This window comes from Apodemus sylvaticus, chromosome 21 (genome assembly GCF_947179515.1).
Source record: "Apodemus sylvaticus chromosome 21, mApoSyl1.1, whole genome shotgun sequence".
In the NCBI taxonomy this organism is placed as follows: domain Eukaryota; kingdom Metazoa; phylum Chordata; class Mammalia; order Rodentia; family Muridae; genus Apodemus; species Apodemus sylvaticus.
In genome coordinates this window covers 18,006,394-18,029,675 of record NC_067492.1, presented here as the reverse complement: position 1 = coordinate 18,029,675, position 23,282 = coordinate 18,006,394, and the positions used below count along the sequence as shown (strand labels likewise).

The 23,282-nt window shown below is 45.0% G+C and overlaps 1 protein-coding gene across 3 annotated transcripts in view; it reads left to right on the top strand.

Annotated features, from left to right (window-relative positions):
- The window catches only part of Znrf1 (zinc and ring finger 1), an 89,937-nt gene that overhangs the window by 54,933 nt on the left and 11,722 nt on the right, over positions 1–23,282 (top strand). For all 3 annotated transcript variants that reach the window (XM_052167346.1, XM_052167348.1, XM_052167347.1), the window contains exon 2: positions 21,509–21,604. In XM_052167346.1, coding sequence (XP_052023306.1) covers positions 21,509–21,604 — 96 coding nt within the window. The remainder of the gene's footprint in view (positions 1–21,508; positions 21,605–23,282) is intronic.

Sequence of the window (23,282 nt, the reverse complement as noted above, 5' to 3'; positions counted from 1 at the left end):
TGAGACACAATCTAACCACATAGCCCTTTCTAGCCTCAAACTTGTGATCCTCCTGCCTCAGTCTTCCAAATGAGTACTGTTGCTACAGGCCATCACACCTGCCATAATGTGCCTATGCTAACCTATGTATTTTGCTACTACAGCCTGGCACAAGTTATTAGTAGATGCCAAAAAGCACAGTAATCAGGATAAATAATTGTTAGTCAAGTCAACCAGATGTCCCTTCTGGATTCTGAGTCCACCAGATGGCCCACTGGGCACCAGCCCAGGGCCCCAATAGCATAGGAGACCTTCGTGCTTACCAGGGCTTGGCAGAGCAGTGAAGCCGGGTTCTTTCCATTCACACCACCAATAGCATGAATAGTAACAACTCCTTAACTGCTCTACAAGCTTTCAGGGTCTGCCAGAGTAGTCAGTCTGGGGTGTGTGTGTGTGTGTGTGTGTGTGTGTGTTTATGCTCATACACCTATAAAAGAGTTTAATGTTGGTGTTTTTCTCAGTTGCTCTTCATTTTAACTTTTGAGACTTGTGTCCCTTACTGAACCTGGAGTTTATTGATTCTTCCAGGCTTGACGGACATGGGCCAGCAAGCTCTGGAGATCTGCCTTTCTCTACCTCTTTGTCCCCTCTGAATGCTGGGGTTACAGATGCATGTTTTTATATGGTTGCCAGGGATCCAAACTCAGGATCATCTTTAATTCCAACAGAGGCAAATAGACCTCTGTGAGGTCAAGCCAATCTAATCTACATAGTAAGTTTTATACTAGCCAGAGCTATAGAGTGGGTCTTTGTATCAAAACAAACAAAAAAACCTAAGTTCTTAGAGTATATCAGAAGTGTACATCTTTGCACGTATAGACTGGGTGTTCACATGCTAATGTGTGTGCACATTGGGTCTAGATTAATATCAAGTGTCTTTCCTAATTACTCCCTACCTTATTTTTGAGACAAGGTCTCTCAATCTAGAGCTCATCAATTCAGCTGGTTCAGGCTGGCTAGACAGTGAGTTTCAGGAATCACAGGCTCCTATACCAAACTTGGGTCCATTTGATGGACTGAGCCATCTCTCCAGCCTGTAAATGTGTATCCTGATGAGTCCCTGTATCCTAGGACCTGCCTCATGCCCTTTCCCTGTCACCACCCCTCAGGTAATTGCTACCCTGTCTTGGAACAGATTTGCATGACTTATTTTTGTTCTTAAAATGAATAAAATCAGTTTGTGCTTGAAAGTCTGCCTCCTTCACCAAGCATTATTTGTAGGAGCCAGCAAGTATGTTGTAGTGTGGTGCTGAAGACCTTTAGTTAGCCTTGCTGTAATAGCTTCCATTATGTCAATGAACTATACATTATCCATTTATTCTTTTGTTTTGTTTTTTGTTTTTTATTTACTTTTTTAAATTTTCTATATTCTTTGTTTACGTTCCAATTGATTTCCCCTTTCCTGGTTCTCCCCTCCCCATAAGTCCCATAAGCCCTCTTCCCTCCACCCATTCCCCACTCAACCCCTTCCCACTTCTCTGTCCTGGTAATCCCCTACATTGCTGCATCAAGCCTTTCCAGGACCAGGGCCCTCTCTTTCCTTCTTCTTGGGAATCATTTGATATGTGAATTGTATCTTGGGTATTCAGAGCTTCTGGGCTAATATCCTCTTATCAGTGACTGCATTCCATGTGTGTTCTTTTGTGAATGAGTTACCACACTTAGTATGATATTTTCCAGTTCCAACCATTTGCCTTATGAATTTCGTGAATTCATTGTTTTGTGTTTTGTTTTTTGTTTTTTTTTTCTGAGACACGGTTTCTCTGTATAGCCCTGGCTGTCCTGGAACTCACTCTGTAGACCAGGCTGGCCTCGAACTCAGAAATCCACCTGCCTCTGCCTCCCAAGTGCTGGGATTACAGAGTGCTGCGCCATCATCGCCCGCCCGGCTTGTTTGTTTTTTGAAACAGGTTTCTCTGTGGCCGCGCTGGCTGGCCTAGAACTTGCTCTGTAAACTAGGCTGGCCTCGAACCCAGAGACCTGCCCGCACTCTCTCCCAAGTGCTCGGATTAATTAAAAGTATGCACCAATATACCTGGGTTAGATTTTTTTTTTTTTTTCGAGGCAGGGTTTCTCTGTGTAGCCCTGGCTGTCCTGGAACTCACTCTGTAGACCAGGCTGGCCTCAAACTCAGAAATCCGCCTGCCTCTGCCTTCCAGAGTGCTGGGATTACAGGCGTGCGGAATTCATTGTTTTTAATTGCTGAGTAGTATCCATTTATTCTTATCTGCAGCTGCATAGCAAAGTCGCCTGAAACTTTGTGGTATAACAACCTCTTATTTTGTGGGTGTGGCTTGCCTCTGTTTCATGATACCTGAAGTCTCCGCTGAGGATCTAAAGGCACTATGTTTGGACAGTGTGAAGTTTGAATGAGAATACCCTGCCCCTCCATAAGTTCATGTATTTGAATACCTGGCCCCCAGCTGGTGGGATTGCTTGTAAGGATCAGGAGGAGTGGCCTTGTTGGAGACGTGTCTCTGGGGGTGAACTATGAGATTTCAAAAGCCCACAGATTCCCATTTAGCTCCCTCTGCTTATTGCTTATGGGTCAAGATCTGAGCTCTGAGCTACTACTCCATCCCCATGCATGCCTGCTGCCATGCTCCCTGCCATGAGGGTCATGAGCTATCTCTGAAACTGTGAGCTCCAAATAAACTCTTCTATAAGTTGCCTTGGTCATGATGTCTTATCACAGCAGTAGAAGTAAGGTGGCTCATTCATTCACATGCCTGGTTCTCAGCAAAGACTTCTGCAAGGCTTGTAAACCCATGGTCTCCATGTGGTCTAGCTTCCTTCCAGTGTGATGGCTAATTGTGAAGGCAAGGTTCTAAAAAGCTGAGTAGCAGCTGTATCCTTTGTTCGTCTCTGCCATGTGCAGCACGACTGCTACACTCTTGGTCCAAATAGTTCCAAGTCCACTCAAGCCCACTAGCAAGGGATATAGACTCCAGCACTAAATGAGGGTGTCAGGAGTTCTGGGAGTGTGTGAGAGTAAAAACAGTATTGAGGACATTTTGGGACACATTGCACTTGCAGCTGTTGGTAGGTATAGTGTTGTATGATGGTATCATTCCTTTCTGAGGCAGCCACATTAGACTTTCTTTAGACTTCCCTTCTTTTTAACAGTGTCTTTCCTGATATCACCGCCATCCTAGCCACAGACGTTAGTCCCCCTCCTTGTGCTGGCCCTGTCATAATGCTGCCTGTGAGGCGTGCTTTTGACTATGTAATTGTTGTCTTGTCCCCTGTCAAGAACTGGAGCTCTGTAAAGCAGCTCCTTCCTTCCCTGGGTGCTGTTCAATGTCTTTCCTAGCGTCTGGCTGTAGTAAGCTACAGTGGCATGGAGAAAATGGACCTAGACTTTAGTGTCTATTTGCCACGGACAGTGATCTGTGTACCAAACACATGCTCTCCTACAGCCAGCGAAGTGTTAAAACAGGAAGCAGCTTTGGATTGTCTTTTCTATAGGTTAGAAATGTAATGGAGTCCTTTAATTGGAAGTAGGTGGCCCAGCGTGTGTGCATCAGTCCTAGGCCCTCGTTGTGAAGGGAGGAATTGCAGTGGGCAATTCCACTAGCAGAAGGGGCTCTGTCTGAGTCCCTCTATTTTTACACTGAGATGCAGAACTTATGTTAAGTCCAGTGATTGACACATAAGCTGCCAGTCATACCATTCCTGTGTGTAAACTGCAAGACTACCTTTCTGTGACTTATAGGAAGAAGTGAGGCATCTTTTTTCAGTCTTCCTGACCCTACTCCTCAGATCCTATCTTGTTAGATAAAAGAAAGTATTTTTTAAAACTGAGGAAGCTGAGGAGGTGGCTTAAGGGCCCACAGACACCAGAAGAGGGTATCAGAGGCCCTGGAACTAGAGTTAGAGATGACTGTGAGCTGCCATTCCGGTGCTGGGTATCAAACCCAGATCCTCTGGAAGAGCAGCCAGTGCTCTTAACCACTGGGTCATCTCTCCAGCCCTCAAGACTTAAAATAGTTGTGTATATAGATTTTTAATTCAAGTGCATACATGATGCTACCAGTTCTTTCTTTCTTCCCCCACCCCTGTGTGTGTGTGTGTGTGTGTGTGTGTGTGTGTGTGTGTGTTCGTGTGTCTTGGCCTTTGTTTATGTCTACTTGTTGATGAGTGTGGAGGAACTACTCTGTTGTCTCACAGTATGCATGTTCTCTGTCGCACCTACCATGATCTCCCTACACTGTGCTGTGACAAACATCCTCTGTGTCTGAGAAATAACCCAGAAGTGAGGTTGCTAGATCATATAGACCAATGAACTTTGTGGAACCTCTTCTAAGGACTCAGATGTTACTGTGTCCCATTTGCCCCTGGTTTCCTGTATGGTAGGTTACTTCAGATGTCTCAACTTTACCATAGATCTAGAATTTTGCAGTGGTATCCTCCAAAGAGTAGAGAGAAAGGCTGGGATTTTTATTCTTTTGTAGATTGTACTGTTTTGATCTACTCTGAACTGTCCAAATGCCTGCTGTTCCTTCTGTTAATTGTAGACATTCATTCTCCTCTCCTGAGTTTGTAACTTGTTTCTGAATCCTGTGTGGAGGTGGTAGGTACAGTGGCAGTGTAGAGTGGAGCATGCTGATCTGGGCATGCACTTGGCTTCTGTCCACGTCTCGCCCATAATCTGGAGCCAGGCAGCCAGGCCACAGGATAGGTGTCAAGAGTCCACATGCCAGCATGCACTGAATCTGCCCATCTCTTTCCCTCCTGCTGGGAGACAAGAAAGCCACAGCATGACTATTTAGAAGAAAGAGAACAAAGCTCTAAGATTTTTGGTTTTTAAAAAAATGTATTTCTTAATTATATGTAATATACTATAGCTGTCTTCAGACACTCCAGAAGAGGGCATCTGATCTTGTTACGGATGGTTGTGAGCTGCCGTGTGGTTGCTGGGATTTGAACTCAGGAAGAGTAGTTGGTGCTCTTAACCGCCGAGCCATCTCTCCAGTCCAAAGCTCTTAAGTTTTATGAAACATTTATGGTGGACTTAAGTCTAGGATTTGCTTCAGAATCATCTGGGGCAGGGGAAGTAGCTATGGTGAACAGTGTAAATTTTGCCATTCAAAGGTAGACACATCTAAGATTAAAGGGGAGAGTTAATAATTACACTAGGATAACAAGCCATAACCAGCATTGTCCTAGCAAATCAAGACGTGAATACCTCAGGGAAAAATGAGATAGGACTGACCCTGAGTTGGTCATTGCTGAAGCTAGGCGACTAGTGTTTGGAAGCTCATTCTATTTTTTGTTTGATTTCCATAATAGAAAAGATTTCTAAGAAAATATTTACTAGACTGCAGCCAGAGTAGCTATAGTCCCCACAATGTAGCTGTGGAGATTGTGAAGCTGGAGATTTAGCCCAGTGGGAGTGCATTTTCAATATACAAGGCTCTGGGTTTGATACCTATATCTTCCTCCCCCACCTCCCCCATCCCCCTTTCTGTCTCCAAAAATAGTCTTTCTTGCCCAGAAACTGGCTGTTGGGACCCTTGCCAGCCCATTACAAGTAATAAGCTTAGGTTGTCTCTGCTGGCTGCACTCTGGGCCCCTCTAGAAGGGCCCCTCCACCTGCTCCTGTTGACAGAAGCATGAGACACTGCAGGCTGTTCTGGCCTGATGATTGGTTCAGCTGCCCAGGGACCAGCCGCAGCAGTTCCTTCACAGACACACCACAGCCTGGTACACAGATTGTTATCTGTGGCAGGCAGGAAGCAGTCTACAGACAGTGGGTTCTTAACCGACATTCTGCGGCACACACACTTCCCTGTCCTACTTGCCCCTCACCCTAGTTTCAGCAGTTGCTGGAACTGAGGCTTAGAAGGCAGCCTTTGCCAGGAGTAAACTCCAGCCGCAGGTTCTCATACCCATAATTGGTTAGCTCTGTGCAGTAGTCCATGGTCCTTTTTCATGCAGTTCCATGAGAATTTGGCATAGTGCTTCTAGAAATTGATGGATACTGAGCCCATCCCAAGAATCCCAAGAATCTGCATATAAGGTATATTCACTAGATAAATCTAATCCACTGAAGAAGGCTCTACAATCACAGAATGTGATCTCTGTGGCCATTTCTGTTCTCTTCCCTAAGGGCACCCATTGATTCACCAAGAGTATAAATAATATTTAATCCTTTGCTGTATGTCCTTACTGCTCAATATAGAGTAAATGTGAATGGACAGACTGACTGATTTAAGTGCCCATCCTGAGGGTGTTTTCATTGTTACCTAGAGAATATCATGTACTCTGTGGGTAAAAAGATTATGCTCCAACCAACTTCTGTGTGGAATCACATCATCTGGGGTAAAAGGTAGGGTCTGTGAAAGGTGTTTAGCTTTAGATAAGGTTGTTACAGTAGAGTCTTTATGGTGTAGTTGTGCTCTTAGAAGAGACAGTCACTAACACCCTCTACAATTTTAGGACACAACAAGTAGGCTGTTGCCTGCAAACCAGGAATAAAACACTATATCTCCTAGCACCTTGCATCTTGGGCTTAAATCAATGGAACTGTGAGAAATAAATATTTGCTTTTTAAGCTACCCAGTCCACAGTATTTAGTATACAGCAACCCAAACTGACTAAGATAGCCCAGATAATTTTTAGAAGGACCAAAGAATTCCAATTACTCTGTTTGTTTGTTTGTTTGTTTGTTTGGTTTGGTTTTTTGGTTTTTTGGATTTGTTTTTTTCGAGACAGGGTTTCTCTGTGTAGCCCTGGCTGTCCTGGAACTCATTCTGTAGACCAGGCTGGCGTTGAACTCAGAAATCCGCCTGCCTCTGCCTCCCAGAGTGCTGGGATTACAGGCGTGCGCCACCACCGCCTGGCTACTCTGTTTTGCTTTCTTTTCTAAGACAGGGTCTCACTCTAACCATGTCTAGCCTGGAACTTGCCTCTGCCTCCGGAGTACTGGAATTAAAAGCATACAGCATCAAGTTGGAGAGGTGATGTGCCCTGATGTTCGCTTCATTTCTTTTGAGCAGAGAGAAGGCATGAGATGTTGAATCTAGATCTGTGTTTTCCTGTTCTTTTCTGTCTGGATGCGTGCTTTTTAATTCTTGCCACACATTTCAATAAGCAGTATTTGTCAATATTTATGTTCCTGAAGCCAATCTTCTGGGAAATTGGTGTGCTGACTGGAAATGAGGAAATGTTAAAACCAATATAAAAATAGTCCTCAAGGCAAAATGTCAAAGTGAAGAAGGAGTTTGCAGTTTGTGGTCCTCTCATTTCATAAGCATTTATGAGGGAAAGGCCAGTACACAGGCTGCGTGAGGACATAGTATTTTGTCCACTGACTTGTGCTTTTCTGTGATGCGACATTCTGTTACAGATTGCTTGCTATCAGTAGGAGGTCCTTAACTTTCTTAACCTCGACTCTGTTGTTCCAGGAAAGATTTATGAGGGATCCTCATGTTCCCACTACCATGTTGGAGACTTTCCACCTGCCTCGTTCCCACCCTCGACTTCCTCATTCTTCTCTACCAGAGTCAAGTAATCTGAGCCAGAAGGAAAACAATCAAATACTATTCCTTACACGCCTTGGTAGAGATCATGTGCTATTTTAGGGATCTTAGAATTGGAAGTTCTTTTTGTTTGTGCTATACCCAGGGACTCTCTAGGAAATTCCTTTTGACCTTTTGGTCAGTACCTCAGAAAACATTGGGATGTTTCCATGTAACTGTGGGTGACAGGAAAGCAGTAAGCCTGTGACGCTGGCACTCCCCCTCCGCCATCCTACGTCTTTCTCTTTGGGTGCCTTTGTAGCCTTTGGAACTATGTCCTGAGCATCTGCCTCCATGTACTCCAGGGAGTAAGCACAACTGAGCAAGGGTGTGCTGGTGAGAAGGGCCCAGGGCCAAGCCCAAGAATGCTCCAAATCTTCATTGTTTCTTACATGCTAGGGCCCAAGCTTCAGCTGGTAAATGAACAGAGAAATGAGCAGAGTAGTTGTCTTATAATCTGGGATTATAGCAAGTACCTAGGAAGAACCTTCTAGTTGACTTCCAGTGATGTGAAGGCCAGGACTGGTGGTATTTACAGAAGTTAGGTTGCACAGTACAGACTGAAGAGATGGCTCAGTGCTTAAGAGCACTGACTGCTCTTCCAGAGGTCCTGAGTTCAATTCCCAGCAACCACATGGTGGCTCACAGCCATCTGTAATGGGATCTGATGCCCTCTTCTGGTGTGTCTGAAGACAGTTACAGTGGACTCATATAAATAAAAATATATAAAAATGTTTAAATATGTTACACGGTGTAAACAAATGGCTTTATTCTGTATGAGCAACCATTTGTATTTAAGTATCTGGGCCATTTGCCAATAAGTCCAATATTATACTAATCACGATCTGGTAATATGTTGAAGCATTTTTCTCTCTTGTCATTGAAAATTTCTAATCATCTAATGGTGTGGACAGTGCCTTTAGAAGCCCAGAAATCAGTCCAGTATGGATTCTTGGTATTAAGTGCCTTTAGAAACCCAGAAACCAATCCAGTGTGGATTCTTGGTATTATTTTTTTTTCCTTTCTTGTCTCATTCTTAACTGACCTTTTCTTCTCCAAACATGGTCATGCTCATTCTCTCTGTCCTACTCCCTCTCTCTTTGTCCCCCTTCCCATGTCTTCCTCTCTCCCCCTCCTCCTTCCTTTCCCTTATTAAAAAAAAGGAAAGCTGGGAGCTGGAAGATGGCTTAGAGGTTACGAGTACTTACTACTCTCCCAGAGTCCCAGGACCCACATGGCAGCTCACAACTGTGTAATGCATACATATACTACACACACATATACACATGTATGCATAGGGCAAAATGAAGGTACACTGGTGCGCGCGCGGACACACACACACACACACCATGCATAGACAAAACACCAATACATATATAATAAGTGAATTTAGAAAAAACAGAAAACAAAACTTGGCATCTTTGGGGAGGGAGACTAGTTGAATATTGGGATCTTTATCTTTACAGATAACTGTATCTGTAAAGAGCACCAGGAAGAAAGCCTGCCACAAGGTGGTTCCAGACCAGTCTGTTTTCCTTGGGAAGTGTGCTAAGGATGGGTGCTGTAAATGAGGGTCAGTTTTTATAGCCAGTACCTAGCTCCAGCACTGAGCCCCTAGAGCTGCGGGTAGTAATGCTCTCTCTTTCTCTTGTAATATAGACACAACCCACAGATCATTAGGGGCTGATTATTGACCATTACATAGGCACTAGCTTTTCCCCCCTTGTTTGGTTTTGGTTTGTTTGTTTTCTTTTCTTTTTAAAGATTTATTTATTTTATGTATAAGAAGACAATGTAGCTGTCTTCAGACACAACAGAAGAGGGGCATCAGATCCCATTGTAGATGATTGTGAGTCACCATGTGGTTGCTGGGAATTGAACTCAGGACCTCTGGAAGAGTAGTCAGTGCTCTTCACCACTGAGCCATCTCTCCAGCCCTGTTTGTTGTTTTCAAGCAGGTGTTTTCAAGAGCTACATGTAGCTCTCTGAAGACCAGACTGACCTCAAACTCAGAGATCCACCTGCTACTCCCTCCTCGGTGCTGGGATTATAGGCTACCACCACTCCCAGTTCTGGTTTAGGTTTTTTAAGGGAAAGTAGTTTTGGTGGGCTCACTTCCCACGACTTATGTCATGAGGAACAAGTGAACAAGTTAGGGAATTTATCTTTAACAGTATTCTTTGACATTGCCCAGATACTGGAAAGTCCACACTAGCAGTGATGAAGGTTGTGATGCAGGAGCATAGCTGCGGTGTGTGGACGCTGAAATGTGCTTGGCGAGTGAGGAGAAAATAGAGCAGAGGACTCTGCTAAATATGCATGTCATGGCTACATTTGTCATCGGAATTGCCTGGATTTTAGGTAATCCTTGGTTTCTGGGAACTAGAAGAAATCCTGGCTTGATCCTCTGGATACTGGACAATGTCTCTCTTTCAACAGATGGCCCATCCTTTAAATAAGATATCTCCAAAATGCAAGCCAAATGCTTCCCCCGGAGACATTACACCACATTTTATGTGTGATGGTTGGGATGCCCGTAAACTTGTCCAAGCCTGGTGGTCAGGTAACGAGAAATGATAAGTCAGTGTTCATTTTTGCCAGTCATTGGAAACCAGATCTCACACTCAGGCTAAGGTTTCATTGTCTTGTACTGACCACGACGTTCTTGTCCCTAGCTACCATCCTTTCCTGCTAAGTAGCCCTTCTTCCTCCTTGAAGAAATGGGTTACAAGGAGAGATATGAGACGGTGGCCAGCCAGAGCTCCTGCGGCCGGTTCTGTTCCCGACCTTCATGTGGCTGGGATGCTGCTGTGACAGCCTGGACTTGCTGTGGAGCAGGACAGGGTGGAGCTCCCAGGTGCCTCTGTGTACACTGTTGCCTTTGCTTCCAGCTGTGAATATCTTCACTGAACCTGTTCTGGTTTGCAGCAAGTGAACAAGAATAACTTTACTGGGTATATGATTGAGCCTGTAACTTACCTAAATACATGTTCATTGCATATATGTCTCAAAATTTAGCAACTCAAAAAATTAGTGTATGGCCTGGTGTGGAGGTGCACTCCTTTAATCTCAGTACTCAGGAGGCAGAGGCAGGTGGATCTCTAAGTTCAAGACCTTCCTGGTCTATAAAGTGACAGCCCGGTCTACGTAATAATAAAGAGACCCTATCTCAAAGTGTATCACATAGTCCTGATAGCTTTTCCTCCACTCTGAGGAAGGCTGGTAATATTGCCTTCTGCAAGTGGTAACATCAGCCCATAATATACTATAGATAAAATTCATTTGAAAAAATAAATTATTTTTACTTACATGTACACACATGTCATGGCACATGTGTGGAAGTCAGAGGTCAACTTTTAGGAGTAAGTTCTCTCATCCTCCATGGGATTTGGGACTAGAACTCAGGCCATCAGGTCTGCACGGCAAGAGCTTTTACCCCTCAAACCATCTCTCCAGCCTCATTTTCCACTTTTCTTTTTTCTGTCTTTCTTTTTTGTTGTTTGATTTTGTTTGTTTAGTTTTTCAAGACAGGATTTCTCTGCGTATCCTTGGCTGTCCTAGAACTAGATTGGTAGATCAGGCTAGCCTCGAGCTCAGAGATCTCCCTGCCTCTGCTTTCTGAATGTTGGGATTAAAGGCCTGCCCAATTTCATTTATCCATTTTCACATGAAGAATTTGTAAGTTTCCTCAAATAGGTGGATTTACCAGCAAGCCCAGCCCCCAGTCAGTAAGTCAGCAGACCAGACAGTGTGTGAGCGCAGCCCACAGGTCCGAGTGCCTTGCCTTGGTGGGGCATTCACCACCATGGTGAATGTGGTGGCATTCACAGTTTCTGTCTGGGCTTTAAAGCAGTACTGGGCACAGAGTATTGTCCATACTCTGTGGACAGAATACACAGAGTGCTCCACATGTATTGCTGAATAGCCACCTAGAAAGTGCCTGCCAAAGCTCTTTTAGGGGTTTGTTTGTTTGTTTGTTTGTTTGTTTTCCTGGCTCCTGGTCAGGCTTTCTTTCCCCCAGGCTAGTGCAGAATCCAGAATAGCAAAAGTATGTCAGCTTAGAGTAGAGAATGGAGATTACTTCTGAAAGAAGTATATAGTAGATAAAAAGTGGGACTCTTAACGGAAAATAACTACACATAATATGTCAACATCTGAAAGAGACATGGAAAATGACAGGGGTGCAGATATTACTGGTTTTGGTGTTAAAGCAAGATATGCTGTAGCCAGACTGCCCTGGAACTCAGTATGTAGCCCAGGCTGGCTTTGAACTTGAAGTACTCCTCCTACTTCAGCCTTCTTAGTGATGAGATTATAAGAGTGAGCCTCCATACACTGCTAAATATGTATGCCTAGGGAAGAATAGGAATACCCGAGGATTCTGGGATAGATGCTTATCTCCTTGACTTCCAGTGCCATCTATTTACTTACGTGAGCCAAGCAAGAAGCATGCAGCAGAGCCCAGAGGCCAGGCAAATGCTGTGAGGGTGGTGGGCGGAAGGGAGCTATAGAGGAAGAGATAGCCAACATAGAAGCAGTGGGAATACTAAAAGGAGACGTTATGTCAGAGTAGCCTAGGACTAGGTAATACAGTCCCCAGTCCTGTAAGCTAGGAGCTAAGTCCAGCCCGCTTATTGTCTTCTGGTTTGTAGTATGCAATTCCAGTCAAGAGCTGGACTCTGCCCACTCTTGGCAGTTGTTACTCAGGGACCCAAGCTGACAGAAGCTACATCTCCCTGTTGACTGCCTGCTGTATTATAAGTAGTAGTTTGGTGAATCTCACACTGACTGACTCTTGCTTGAAGTCTGCTTCGATGTGAGAGTGGACTCAACAATTCATTACCTAATTAATGAGTATTTCAAACTTACTCTTTATTTCAAGTGGTATGCTCAAGTTCAGTTCTACTCTGTACTGGAAAGCCGGGAATAACTGGGCAATAGCATTCAGGACTTACCACTAGAGAAATGTGAAAGAAAAGGTAGAAAAACCATCTAAAGAAAAACATGTGCGCGGGCAGTGGTGGCGTACGCCTTTACTCCCAGCATTTGGGAGGCAGAGGCAGGCGGATTTCTGAGTCCTAGGACAGCCAGGGCTACACAGAGAAACCCTGTGTGTGGGGGGGGAGGGGTAGAAAGACGTGCGCCTGTTTCCTGCTTACTGAACAAAAGGAAACACTGATGGGAAGACACCCCTGTGTGCATTCTGATAACACTTCCTTCCGAACTCTTAATGGTGAAAAGAAAAGCCTTTCCAGGTTCAAGCAAGATAAGCAAATTCTTTACAAAGAAAAAAAGAATTAAATTGACCTTAGCTTTTCTGTTGGCAGTACCTGGAGGCTAGCAAATTGTGGAATTTCTTCTGTAGATCACTACGGGTTAAAGGAATTTTTTTTTTAATTTCTTGTATTCAGAGGAAAGGGCTTTGAGCTTGTGTGAGGATTCAGTGTGTGCTTTACTCTTACTGTTGAGGTGCGTGCCTGTTTGTGTGCGTGTGTGCGTGTGTGTGTGTGTGTGTGTGTGTGTGTGTGTATACATGTGGTGCAGTTATGTGTGGGGGGTGGTACAAGTGGCAGCCAAAAGTTGCCAGATAATTTCTTCCCTTACTTCCCTCCCTCATTTTTGAGACCGGCTCTTACTGACCGTGGAGCTCACTGATTGGCTAGACTGGGTGGCTGGGGAGGCCGGGCCGTTCTTCCGTCTACTTCCGGGAGCTGGGACTGCTGGTGTGTACCCTCTTGCCTGGCTTTCTCCGTGGGTGCTAGGGACTTGAATGCAGGACCTCTTGCTCGCATGCCGTGCACCTTACCATTCCCTAAACCGTTCCTGTTCTTCTGAAACAGTAGCATCTCTGCTCACTGTCTTCTCCTTCCTGAAAGTCTTCTATATCTCAGTCCACCACCATCTTCCTCATCACCTCACAGTCCATTGCCTGATAACGTTGTCCAGTGTTTCATTCTGAAAACGTCCAGCCTGCATCAAAGCAGAGCAAGGCTGAGCCTGTGCACCCCACTGTTGCACACTTCATTCTAATGTAATCCATCTGTCGGCCACATGTCATTCACTGTAGTTTAGCTTTTTCTTTTTTTCCTTTTGCTTTTGTGAGACTGTATCTCATGTAGCCCAGGCTGGATTCAAACTCACTATGTAACAGAGGATGATCTTAAAATTTTGATCTTCCTGCCTCCACCTCCTAAGTTCCAAGAATATAGCATCCACCACCACACCTGGTACAGTTTTGTTTTGTTTTGTTTTTTTATTCAGGTAAAATTCAGAAACAACAAAATCTTAAATCTGAAGTATGTATTTGCTACATACACTTTGACAGACACATATACATGTGTAATCTTTTTTTTTTTTTTTTTTTTTTTTTTTTTTTGAGACAGGGTTTCTCTGTATAGCCCTGGCTGTCCTGGAATTCACTCTGTAGGCCAGGCTGGCCTGGAACTCAGAGATTCACCTGCCCGCCACCCAAGTGCTGGGATTACAGGCATGCACCACCACTGCCTGGCTAAAAACGATTGTTTCTAAAATTCAATCTTTAATGTGAATAGCCTGGGTCATTCATTGGGTCATCAATTCCTGGGTCAGATTGATATCTCCAATGCACCTGCAGTAATGGTCTAGGCAAGCTATTCACCGTGATTATCGGAAGAAGACAAGTGCTTTGAGGAAAGCACAGGCACAGGTCCTGGTAAGCACAGGATCATTGATCACAGAGGGGAGGAGCAGCGCATATATGTGTAATCCAAACCTTCTTCTTAATGTTGAACATCATCATTACCCTGGAAAACTCATATCACCTTCTCTATCAGCCTCTGTCCCAACTCCTGTTCCCAAGAGATGGCCACTGTTCTGATTCTTCTCATAATATGTAAGTGTATTAGAGTCACACTCTGTGTCCTAGTGACCTTCAGTGGGCAAGCTTTGTCACTCTGGTTGCATGTGTCAGGAGTCGTTAGCCGCTGCTACTGAATGATTGCTACTGAATGATTTTCTCCCATTGCTTTTTTAATAAAGCTGTGACGTATAATTTTATAAATATCTACTTACAGACATATGCTTTCATTTGGTGGCCATCAGGCAGAGGAATTACTTTGATCCTAAGCTAGGAGTGTGTTTTATGAAATGCACCTACCTTTTCCCAAATAGCTGTCATTCTAGCCTTTCATATTATAGCTGTTCCATATCCTCACCAGCATTTAATGATGTCAGTTTTATTATTTGACATCTTAATGGACACATATATTACAGTTCTCCAAAGAATCGGAAACTGCACACACATGCATGTATATGTGCACATGTAAAGAGATTGAGGCTGGGGCTGGAGAGATGGCTCAGTGATTTAGTGCACTGACTGCTCTTCCGAAGGTCCTGAGTTCAAATCCCAGCAACCACATAGTGGCTCACAACCATCCATTTGTTGGTTGTGATCTGACTCCCTCTTCTGGAGTGTATGAAGACAGCTACAGTGTACTTACATATAATAAATAGATTAATCTTTGAGAGAGAGAGAGATTGAGAAATCCCATAGTCTGCAAACTGGAAATCAGGACATCCAGTGGTGTTTACAGGAATTACAGTGTCTTGTCATGTCCAGGCACATGGAGAATAGAAACCTCACCCTTTTCCCCTTTGTGTTGTATCCAAGCCCTCAACTGCTATATGAGACCCACTCCACTGGGGAGGGCAGTCTGCTCTGTAGACCCTGCTCTGTAGACCCTACCCAGCCTTCCAGAAACAGCCAAGACTGATATTTAGCTAAATATCTGGGGACCCCATCAGCCATTTATGTTGGTGCTCAGTATTAATTGCACACGCGTGCATGCAGACATACATGAAAGATTACTCCTGAGGGATACTCCAGAGCTCTCGAAGAGAAGTGTGGAGACCAAGTGGAGAAAAGAGAATTGGAAGTCTGGGGCCTTCTATGCCCAGAATGTTCTTCAGGAGGCATAACTCAGACTTTAGTTTATCGGTTGATATATCGTGCATTGGGTTTTTGAGAAGGCGAGGGTATGGAGAGAAAATATATGTGTCTTTGTGCTCGAAGAAAATGGAAAGTATATAGAAATGTTTGGAGCATTCCCTGTGGCACCTTTGCCCTGTTTGTGGTAAATCCCACTTAGTCAGTTCATGTAGCTAAGTCCTATTTTATTGCCAATAAGCATCACAGGATGAGGCAGGGAACTGGCATCTGGGAACTGGCAGGCAGAAGAGAATTGGGGTGGTGCCCTCAGCGCTCCCAGCTGAGAGGTGCTACATTATTACTCTGTCTACCGACAGGAGGCCCCTGCAGGGTGTGCAGCTCCTTCACCTGGTACTTTTGATTCCTCCACCTTTAGGTGATCCCAGAGACAGGCAGAACTGGGGCAGCCATTAAAATAGCGCATCAGCATCAGGAGGGTGGGGAGAGAAACTGGAGCAACAAGAAGCCAGCTCTTGGTCCTGCCCAGGAAATCAGGTCTTAAAGGAGAAGGTTTCAGTTTGGGAAAATGAGAAGTACCTCTGTGCCCAGAGTGCAGACTCTTAACTTAGCCATAGAATATATATATATATGGGAGGAGGATTTCCTGGAGCATTCTGAGCCAGTCATCCCCATCTTTACTCTGGTGCTGTCATCAGATGAAAAGCCTGCTGACCTTGCCCGGTGAAGAAAGATGCTTGTTGTTTGCTTGTTGCTTGCTTGTTTGATTGTTTGTTTTGAGACAGTCTGTCCTTTACTTGATTTGTATGAAGATGCTTTATAATTCACATGACTCAGAAGCTTCCTTGAGGTCATTCTTGGTTCGCCTGCCAGGGGTCCTGCCCTAACATTGTGAATGGGCTCCCTTGACTAGCACAGTGCAGACTTACCTGCATGCCAGAGGATTCCCACTTAAACAGTACACTTGCAGAAAGGAGGTTCCTGGGCTCTAAAGGAGCAGTGTCCTTTGTTTTTCTGGCTTAGAAAGGAGACGAGAAAGGAAGAGATTGGGTCTTTAGTCCTCTGTTGACCCCCCCCCCCTTTATACTTATCTATTTTATGTATGAGTATTGAGTACACTGTCACTCTCTTCACACACACCAGAAGAGGGCATACGATCCCATTACAGATGGTTGTGAGCCACCATGTAGTTGCTGGGATTTGAACTCAGAGCAGTCAATACTCTTAACTGCTGAGCTATCTCTCCAGCCCCTTTCGGTTACTCTTGATTGAATCTTGTAGCAGTACTTTCATGATAGACCCACCAAACACAGACCCAGGCCAAAGCACATTAATGCACTTCTTCCTCATTTGAGACATTAATAGAATAGGTCAAGGGATTGACTTCGTAAGCCACCGCCTCTGCCTCAGTGTGCTGACAGGAGTCAGGTTGCTTAGCCAGCAAGCTGTAACTAGAGGCAGTCACAGGTGTTGAGGACAGGAGTGAGAGAAGTCCCAGGAGCACAGGCTGCCCCACCTCCAGAACAGGGCATCATCTTAAAGAGACCATCTGCGATTTTTCTCTTGAAGGAAAATAGAGCTGCTTTTGCCACTCTGGAGCAGTGCTGGGGCCCCTGAGGTGGGAGAAAGTCATGACCTGGCCACCCTGCAGACCTCTGGCCTGCAAAGCTGTGTCCCAGTACAGACTTCCTGCCAACATGGGATGAAGCTCTTCAAGGAGTTTTAACCTTCAGGTAGTTCATAAATAGCAGTATTTGTCATTCCATAGGGTTGGTTCTGAGTCAAGACTGGGAAGCTAGATGAAAAGGGTGGGGCAGTAAAGAGGTCGAATCTGCCTTGCTCCTCTGCTGCCCTTTCAGGAAAGAGGGTGGGGACGTAGCCTGTCCCCTTGGCTCTCTATCCTGTCCCTTTTACTTTTTGCCATTATTCTCGCTTGAAAGGTAATAAACTCAGCATCTTCCAACCACTGCCTTGGCTCCGTGCCAAGAGGACTATGCTGCATTCTGGATTCTGATCTTCTATATTAACAAAATTCCTAGAAAACAGTATCATCCGTGTTTAGGGATTATCTAGAACCATGGGTGTGGGCAGTGCAGAAAATCTGAAGTGACTTGAAGACCTGTGTCTGTGTTGTGCTTGCTGTTGGCCCCTTCTCCTCTGCTTGTCAGCCAGAGGGCACAGCAGCATGCTGGCTCGAGGTCAGACTGGCTGGGTGTCAGCTCTGTCGCTTTCTGGTGCAGTTAGTGCTGAACAAGATACTTGAGCTTTTCACTGTTTCTATAAAATAGAGTTAATATAGTGCCTGCCTATTGATAGTTCTTACACTGTATTAGAAAAAAAAAAGAAGCAGATGGGCGGTGGTGGTGCACACCTGTAATCCCAGCACTCTGGGAGGCAGAGGCAGGTGGATTTCTGAGTTCGAGGCCAGCCTGGTCTACAGAGTGAGTTCCAGGATAGCCAAGGTTATACAGAGAAACCCTGTCTCGAAGAAAACCAAATCCAAAAAAACAAAACAAAACAAAAAAACAAAAAACAAAGAAAAAAAAGCCATAGAAAACATAGTAGCTGTCTATAGAAGTGACTCAGTCAGTGCAAAATACTATTTACCCATTATCATACTGCAAGTGGAGGGAGACCTGTTTCCATTTTGGCAGTTTGGAAAGTGCCAGTGCCCTTCTTGGTCTGTGAGTTTATCTCCTTAGTCCTCAGCCCTTCCTCACTTCCTTCTCTTCCTTCCTCCTCACTCACTGCCTTGGCCTCATGAAGATGTCATCTCATTCAGTCTTTGCAAGCATGCAATGAATTCCTCCATTTTTTCCAGTAATAGAACTGAGGGCCAGAGAGAGATGTATTATTAGCCAAAGTCTCGCGTCTAGAAAACCCCATCATGTTGTCTCATTCTCTGCTTACAGAGTGGTTCCTAATGACTTTGTGAGCCGTGTAACATAAGTTAAAACAAAAGCACCAAGAGCCATGGACCTGCTTCAGTTAAATCCTGGCTCTTCCTGCCACACTGCACTTAATCTACCAGAGGCCTTATTTCCCAGCTTACCTCCTTTTCAGAGTCCCATGGCCAACTTTTTCTTCTTTGGTGGAAAGTACTTTAGATTGAGACCTAAGAAGGCCCCGTGTAGTCTCAGCTCTACCGTCTCAGTATGTGACTCATACCACACCAAGGCCTGCTTCTTCAGTATAATGAAGACATTATTCTAAACCCAAGGGTCTCAGCCTTTTGTCCCCTAGGATATAAATGTCTAGTGACATTTAGACCTTGTTGAGTGGCCGCGTTGCCAGTATCTCAGTGGTAACTTGACCCTTCTTCACTTAGTACCGCACACTGGAATATAGGACTGTAGTAACTGTTGTTCTGCTCTTTCAGAAAATGACAGCATGGGGAGTATAGGCTTGTTCTAGTAACAGATGACTTGAATACCTCTGGGTATGTGCCCAGGCTAGGGCTGTGTGGTCCTTCCATGTCACTGTGGCCCCAGCTCTCAGCATATACACAAGTGCTAATTTAGGGAGTATAGTAAACTGGTCTTCTCTAAAGCATTTAAATTCTTAAGAAACTTTGCTCCTTTGAGTTGGAAACTACAGAAAATCTTTTGTAAACATACAAGGACTTAGGTTAGAAATGAAGAACGTCTTTATTCTGAGACTCCACTGCACATGACACTGGACATTTCTAAGCTGGCTTTAAAAAGTAGCCTGATTCTACCAGAAGTGGGACAGCACGCCCCATTCCTTCAGCCTTCCAGATTTGATAGACGTGTAACCATGCAAAGGGCAGGTATTGGTACTCATGGGTAGGTATTGGTACTATTTCTAAGACCTTAGGTGAGATATAGGTGCTGAGAATTTCTAAGGAAATAGGCAGCGGGTGGGGTAGGGATAGGAGTTATGTCATGGAATCCACTTCAACTGTGCATTATTGATAGTGCCATGTAGTGGCACGTATCTTTGTGGGGTTTTGGGGGGGGGGTTGTTTTGGTTTTTTTTTTTTTTTTTTTTTTTTTTGAATTTTGGTTTTTGTTTTTTTTTTTTTCTAGACAGGGTTTCTCTGTGTAGCCCTGGCTGTCCTGGAACTCACTCTGTAGACCAGGCTGGCCTCGAACTCAGAAATTCGCCTGCCTCTGCCTCCCAGAGTGCTGGGATTACAGGCATGCACCACCACCGCCCAGCCGGCACGTTTCTTTAATCCCAGCACTCAGAGACAGAAATGAGCAGATCTCTGTATCTCTGAGTTTGAAGTTACCCTGGTATACATAGCAAGTTCTAGGACAGCCAGGGCTACACAGAGAGATTCCACCCCCCCTGCCTTTTTGTAAGCATTATCATTGAGAAAAAGATTTGAATCCAGTCCAAGCAGATACCCTGTATGACCTGCTTCCTGTCTATGTGCCATTTTACCCCCATCAGAGCTTTCCATACAGATCAGCAAGGCATCGTGTGAGGGACACTGGGCGGGTGTGAACTCCTCTGTCTTCAGGCTCACAACTGCATATTTGAATGTTTGGCCTTTTATCTCTTTCTTTAAAAGGTTATGGGATAGGCAGAGGCAGGCAGATCTGTGAGTTCAGGGCCAGTCTAGTCTACATAGCAAGGTCCAGATGAGCCAGGACTACACAGGACTACTCAAAAAAGGCAGAGGGTGGGGAGGAGGCTGAGTAGAGAGATGACTCAGTGGTTTAAGAGCACTGCTGTCTGACAGAGGATCAGGGATGGTTCCCAGGACCCACATGGCAGCTCACAACCATCTGTAACTCCAGTGCCAGGAAATCTGATGTCCCCTTCTGACCTTCATGAGAGCCAGGCATATATATGTGCCACACATACATATATGCAAGTGACAGATACGTAAATTATATATATATTAGATACTCGTTACCACCATCAAACTATGAAACCTCTACACCAGTAGTTAGATGCATTATGTTATGGTAGCACATCCAGGCCAAGCAGGTAAGAGTCATTTTCACCAAAGAAAGAAACTGTGATAAACAAGAATGGATATAGACAAATCAATAATTTTTCAAAGTTGTTGGATCTGTGATAAAATTTGTAGGCAAAGAATTGATCACTTTGAAATGGTTCAATTAAACAAAATGGAAAAGATTGAAATATCAATTCATCTATTTTATCAATCTTAACACTGGGCATGCTCCTCGGTACATTAGCCTGCTGGAGCGGGAGTTGTGTGTGTGTCTGTGTGTGTCTGTGTGTGTGTGTGTGTCTGTGTGTCTGTGCATCAAAAAGTTAGCACTCGAGAGACAAAGGCAGGTGGATCTCAAGGCCAGCCTGGTCTATAAAGTGAGTTCCCGGACAGCCAGGGCTGTTATACAGAAAAACCCTGTCTTGAAAAACACAAAAAACAAAAGAAGCCAGCTTTGCTTAACTAGAATTCAACTCAGAAGATCCTCAAGCAGACCTCACCAGTTACTGCGCTGAGGAAGCCCTTGGTGTGGGGCAGGCCAGAGTGCCGGGGAGTAAGAGAGCAGATTAAGATGGCCTGTGTTCGTTCGCCAGCCTTGGAAACAGCTGCTTTCCTTAGCATTTAGGAGTTCCCTCCCCCTGCGCACTGTACACTGCTGAAAGGATGTAGTTGCAAAGGACGCTTGGGTGAAGAACGAGGTTGCTACCCAAGTAGGTGGGTGAGGAGGTGAGGGGTGGAGGTGCATATGTCAGTGATGACGCCTCCCTTAGGAGGAACCAAAGCTGTTAAGCTCTGGGACTTAAATATTGTTCAGTTGCCTTGGCTTGCTGCTTCCCTAGTCTTGTCTATTAGACCCCACTGAAAGTCAAGTCAGCAACTCTGATAAATGGTGTGTCTCAGAGTGGCCTCTTGAAAGCTAACAGCTGTCGAGAAAGGTAAAGTCTCAATGAGTGAAGGACAAATTGGCCTCTGCTCTGTCTACATTGTCACTGTCCCGAGCACTGATTCCACATAACGTTGTGGTTGAGCTGACTGTAGATATATCGCTGGATTTGGAGAAGATAGTTCATGCTGTTTCCTCTCTTTTAGGTTTCAAGTGCCCCATTTGTTCCAAGTCTGTGGCTTCCGATGAGATGGAAATGCACTTTATAATGTGTCTGAGCAAACCTCGCCTGTCCTACAATGGTAAGAGCTATCTGTCTTGTCTGCTTTCTGGTGTCAAGATGAGTTGGACAGCTGGGGGCGTAGCCTCCAGGTGAGGGGGGGGGGTTCTGTGTTGTTTTCTTTTAGCAGCACTGTGTGTGTGGTGGTGAGGAACCTTGTGTTCTTGAGAGCCTTGGTTATAAGTTGAGTGAGGTAGCTGAGGAGAAGCCAAGGAAGGCAAATCCTGGGCCAGGGGCTACTGTGGTGAGAAGGCTCTCAGCTGCTCTATGCCTTCAGTGAGTGGCCTTTGGTTAGGAGACATGACCTTTCTTCCCCTATTCATGCCCCTGACCATGGTAGGTTCCAAGACAAATGAACTCACTCCAAAGAGCCGTAAAGAGGGGCCTAGAGAGAATATCATCTCTCTATGGGCAAGGAAAACCATGGTGCTGGTGGTACCAGCAGGGAACAAAGGGCCTGGTCTTTTCCTGTTTACTTTGCAGCTCAAGTGAACACACCTGGTTCAGGTGAACACACCTGGTTAAGCAGACAAGTTGTTTAGCCGAGTACAGCCTCAGTTTTCTGGCCCATACAATGATGATGGCGATCTTTGCACACAAAACTCTCTAGCACAGAGTTTTGCACTTGGCGGTATTTAGAAAATTGCAGCTGCCCTGGAAAAAGCAAGACTCCCAGAGGATAGTCTGACTTGATGCTGCCCACGCTCTGCTGTCCTGACAGTGATTGATAGGGAGCTGTGTTCTCTGCAAGGTCAGCAGTGAGTCAGAAGGATGCCCTCAACCCCTCTCAGGTTAAAGGCAAAGTGTGGTTGTTCTGAACGTCTAAGAATGCTCTCCTGTCACCAGAGGCATCCTTGATCACCGCATCAGCCTAGGGAGGACTCATGACTCCCAAGCAACCCTGAAAAACAAATCAGACAAGTCTAAACTGCTTGATTCTCTTAGAAAACATCCTACCACAGGTTGAGTGGCTCTGACATGAAATTCTTAGGGCTAGAGATGTTTTAGAATTTGGAGTTTTTCAAATCTTTGAACATTTGTATAAGTATAAACAGACATCTCTAATGTGAAAAATCTAGACTCTAAAATTTCTTGAGCCGGGCAGTGGCGGCGCATGCCTGTAATCCCAGCACTTGGGAGGCAGAGGCAGGCGGATTTCTGAGTTTGAGGCCAGCCTGGTCTACAGAGTGAGTTCCAGGACAGCCAGGACTACACAGAGAAACCCTGATGGAGGTGGGGGGGGGGGGGGAGAGTCAAGGGCTGGAGATGTAGCTCAGTGGTCAGTGGTAGAATGCTTAGTGTGCACAGAGCTCTGGCTTCCATCCCAGCACCTCCCATCCCGTATTTTAGATTTGGGGGCCACTAGAATAGAATCCAAGGCCTTGTAAAATATAATACAAAATAAAATGATTTTATAGATTTGTTTTTAGATCTTTCCAACAAGATTTGTGTTCTTATATATCTCTTACTTGCCTGGTCAAAGGATCCCAGTAGTAGGAGGGCATTTGTCCGTCTTAGTCCATGCCAGAGGCAAGGCAGGCTCTGGCTCTGTCTTTTCTCCCAGTGATCCCCTTTCTTCCCCAGCAGACAGTCTTTCCTTTTTCCTTGTGACTGCTGTCCTCCTGGGACTGTGTCTCGTAGTTTACCACAGTCATGGCATCAAGGACTGCATTTCCTTCTGTCCCACAGGTGCTGAGACC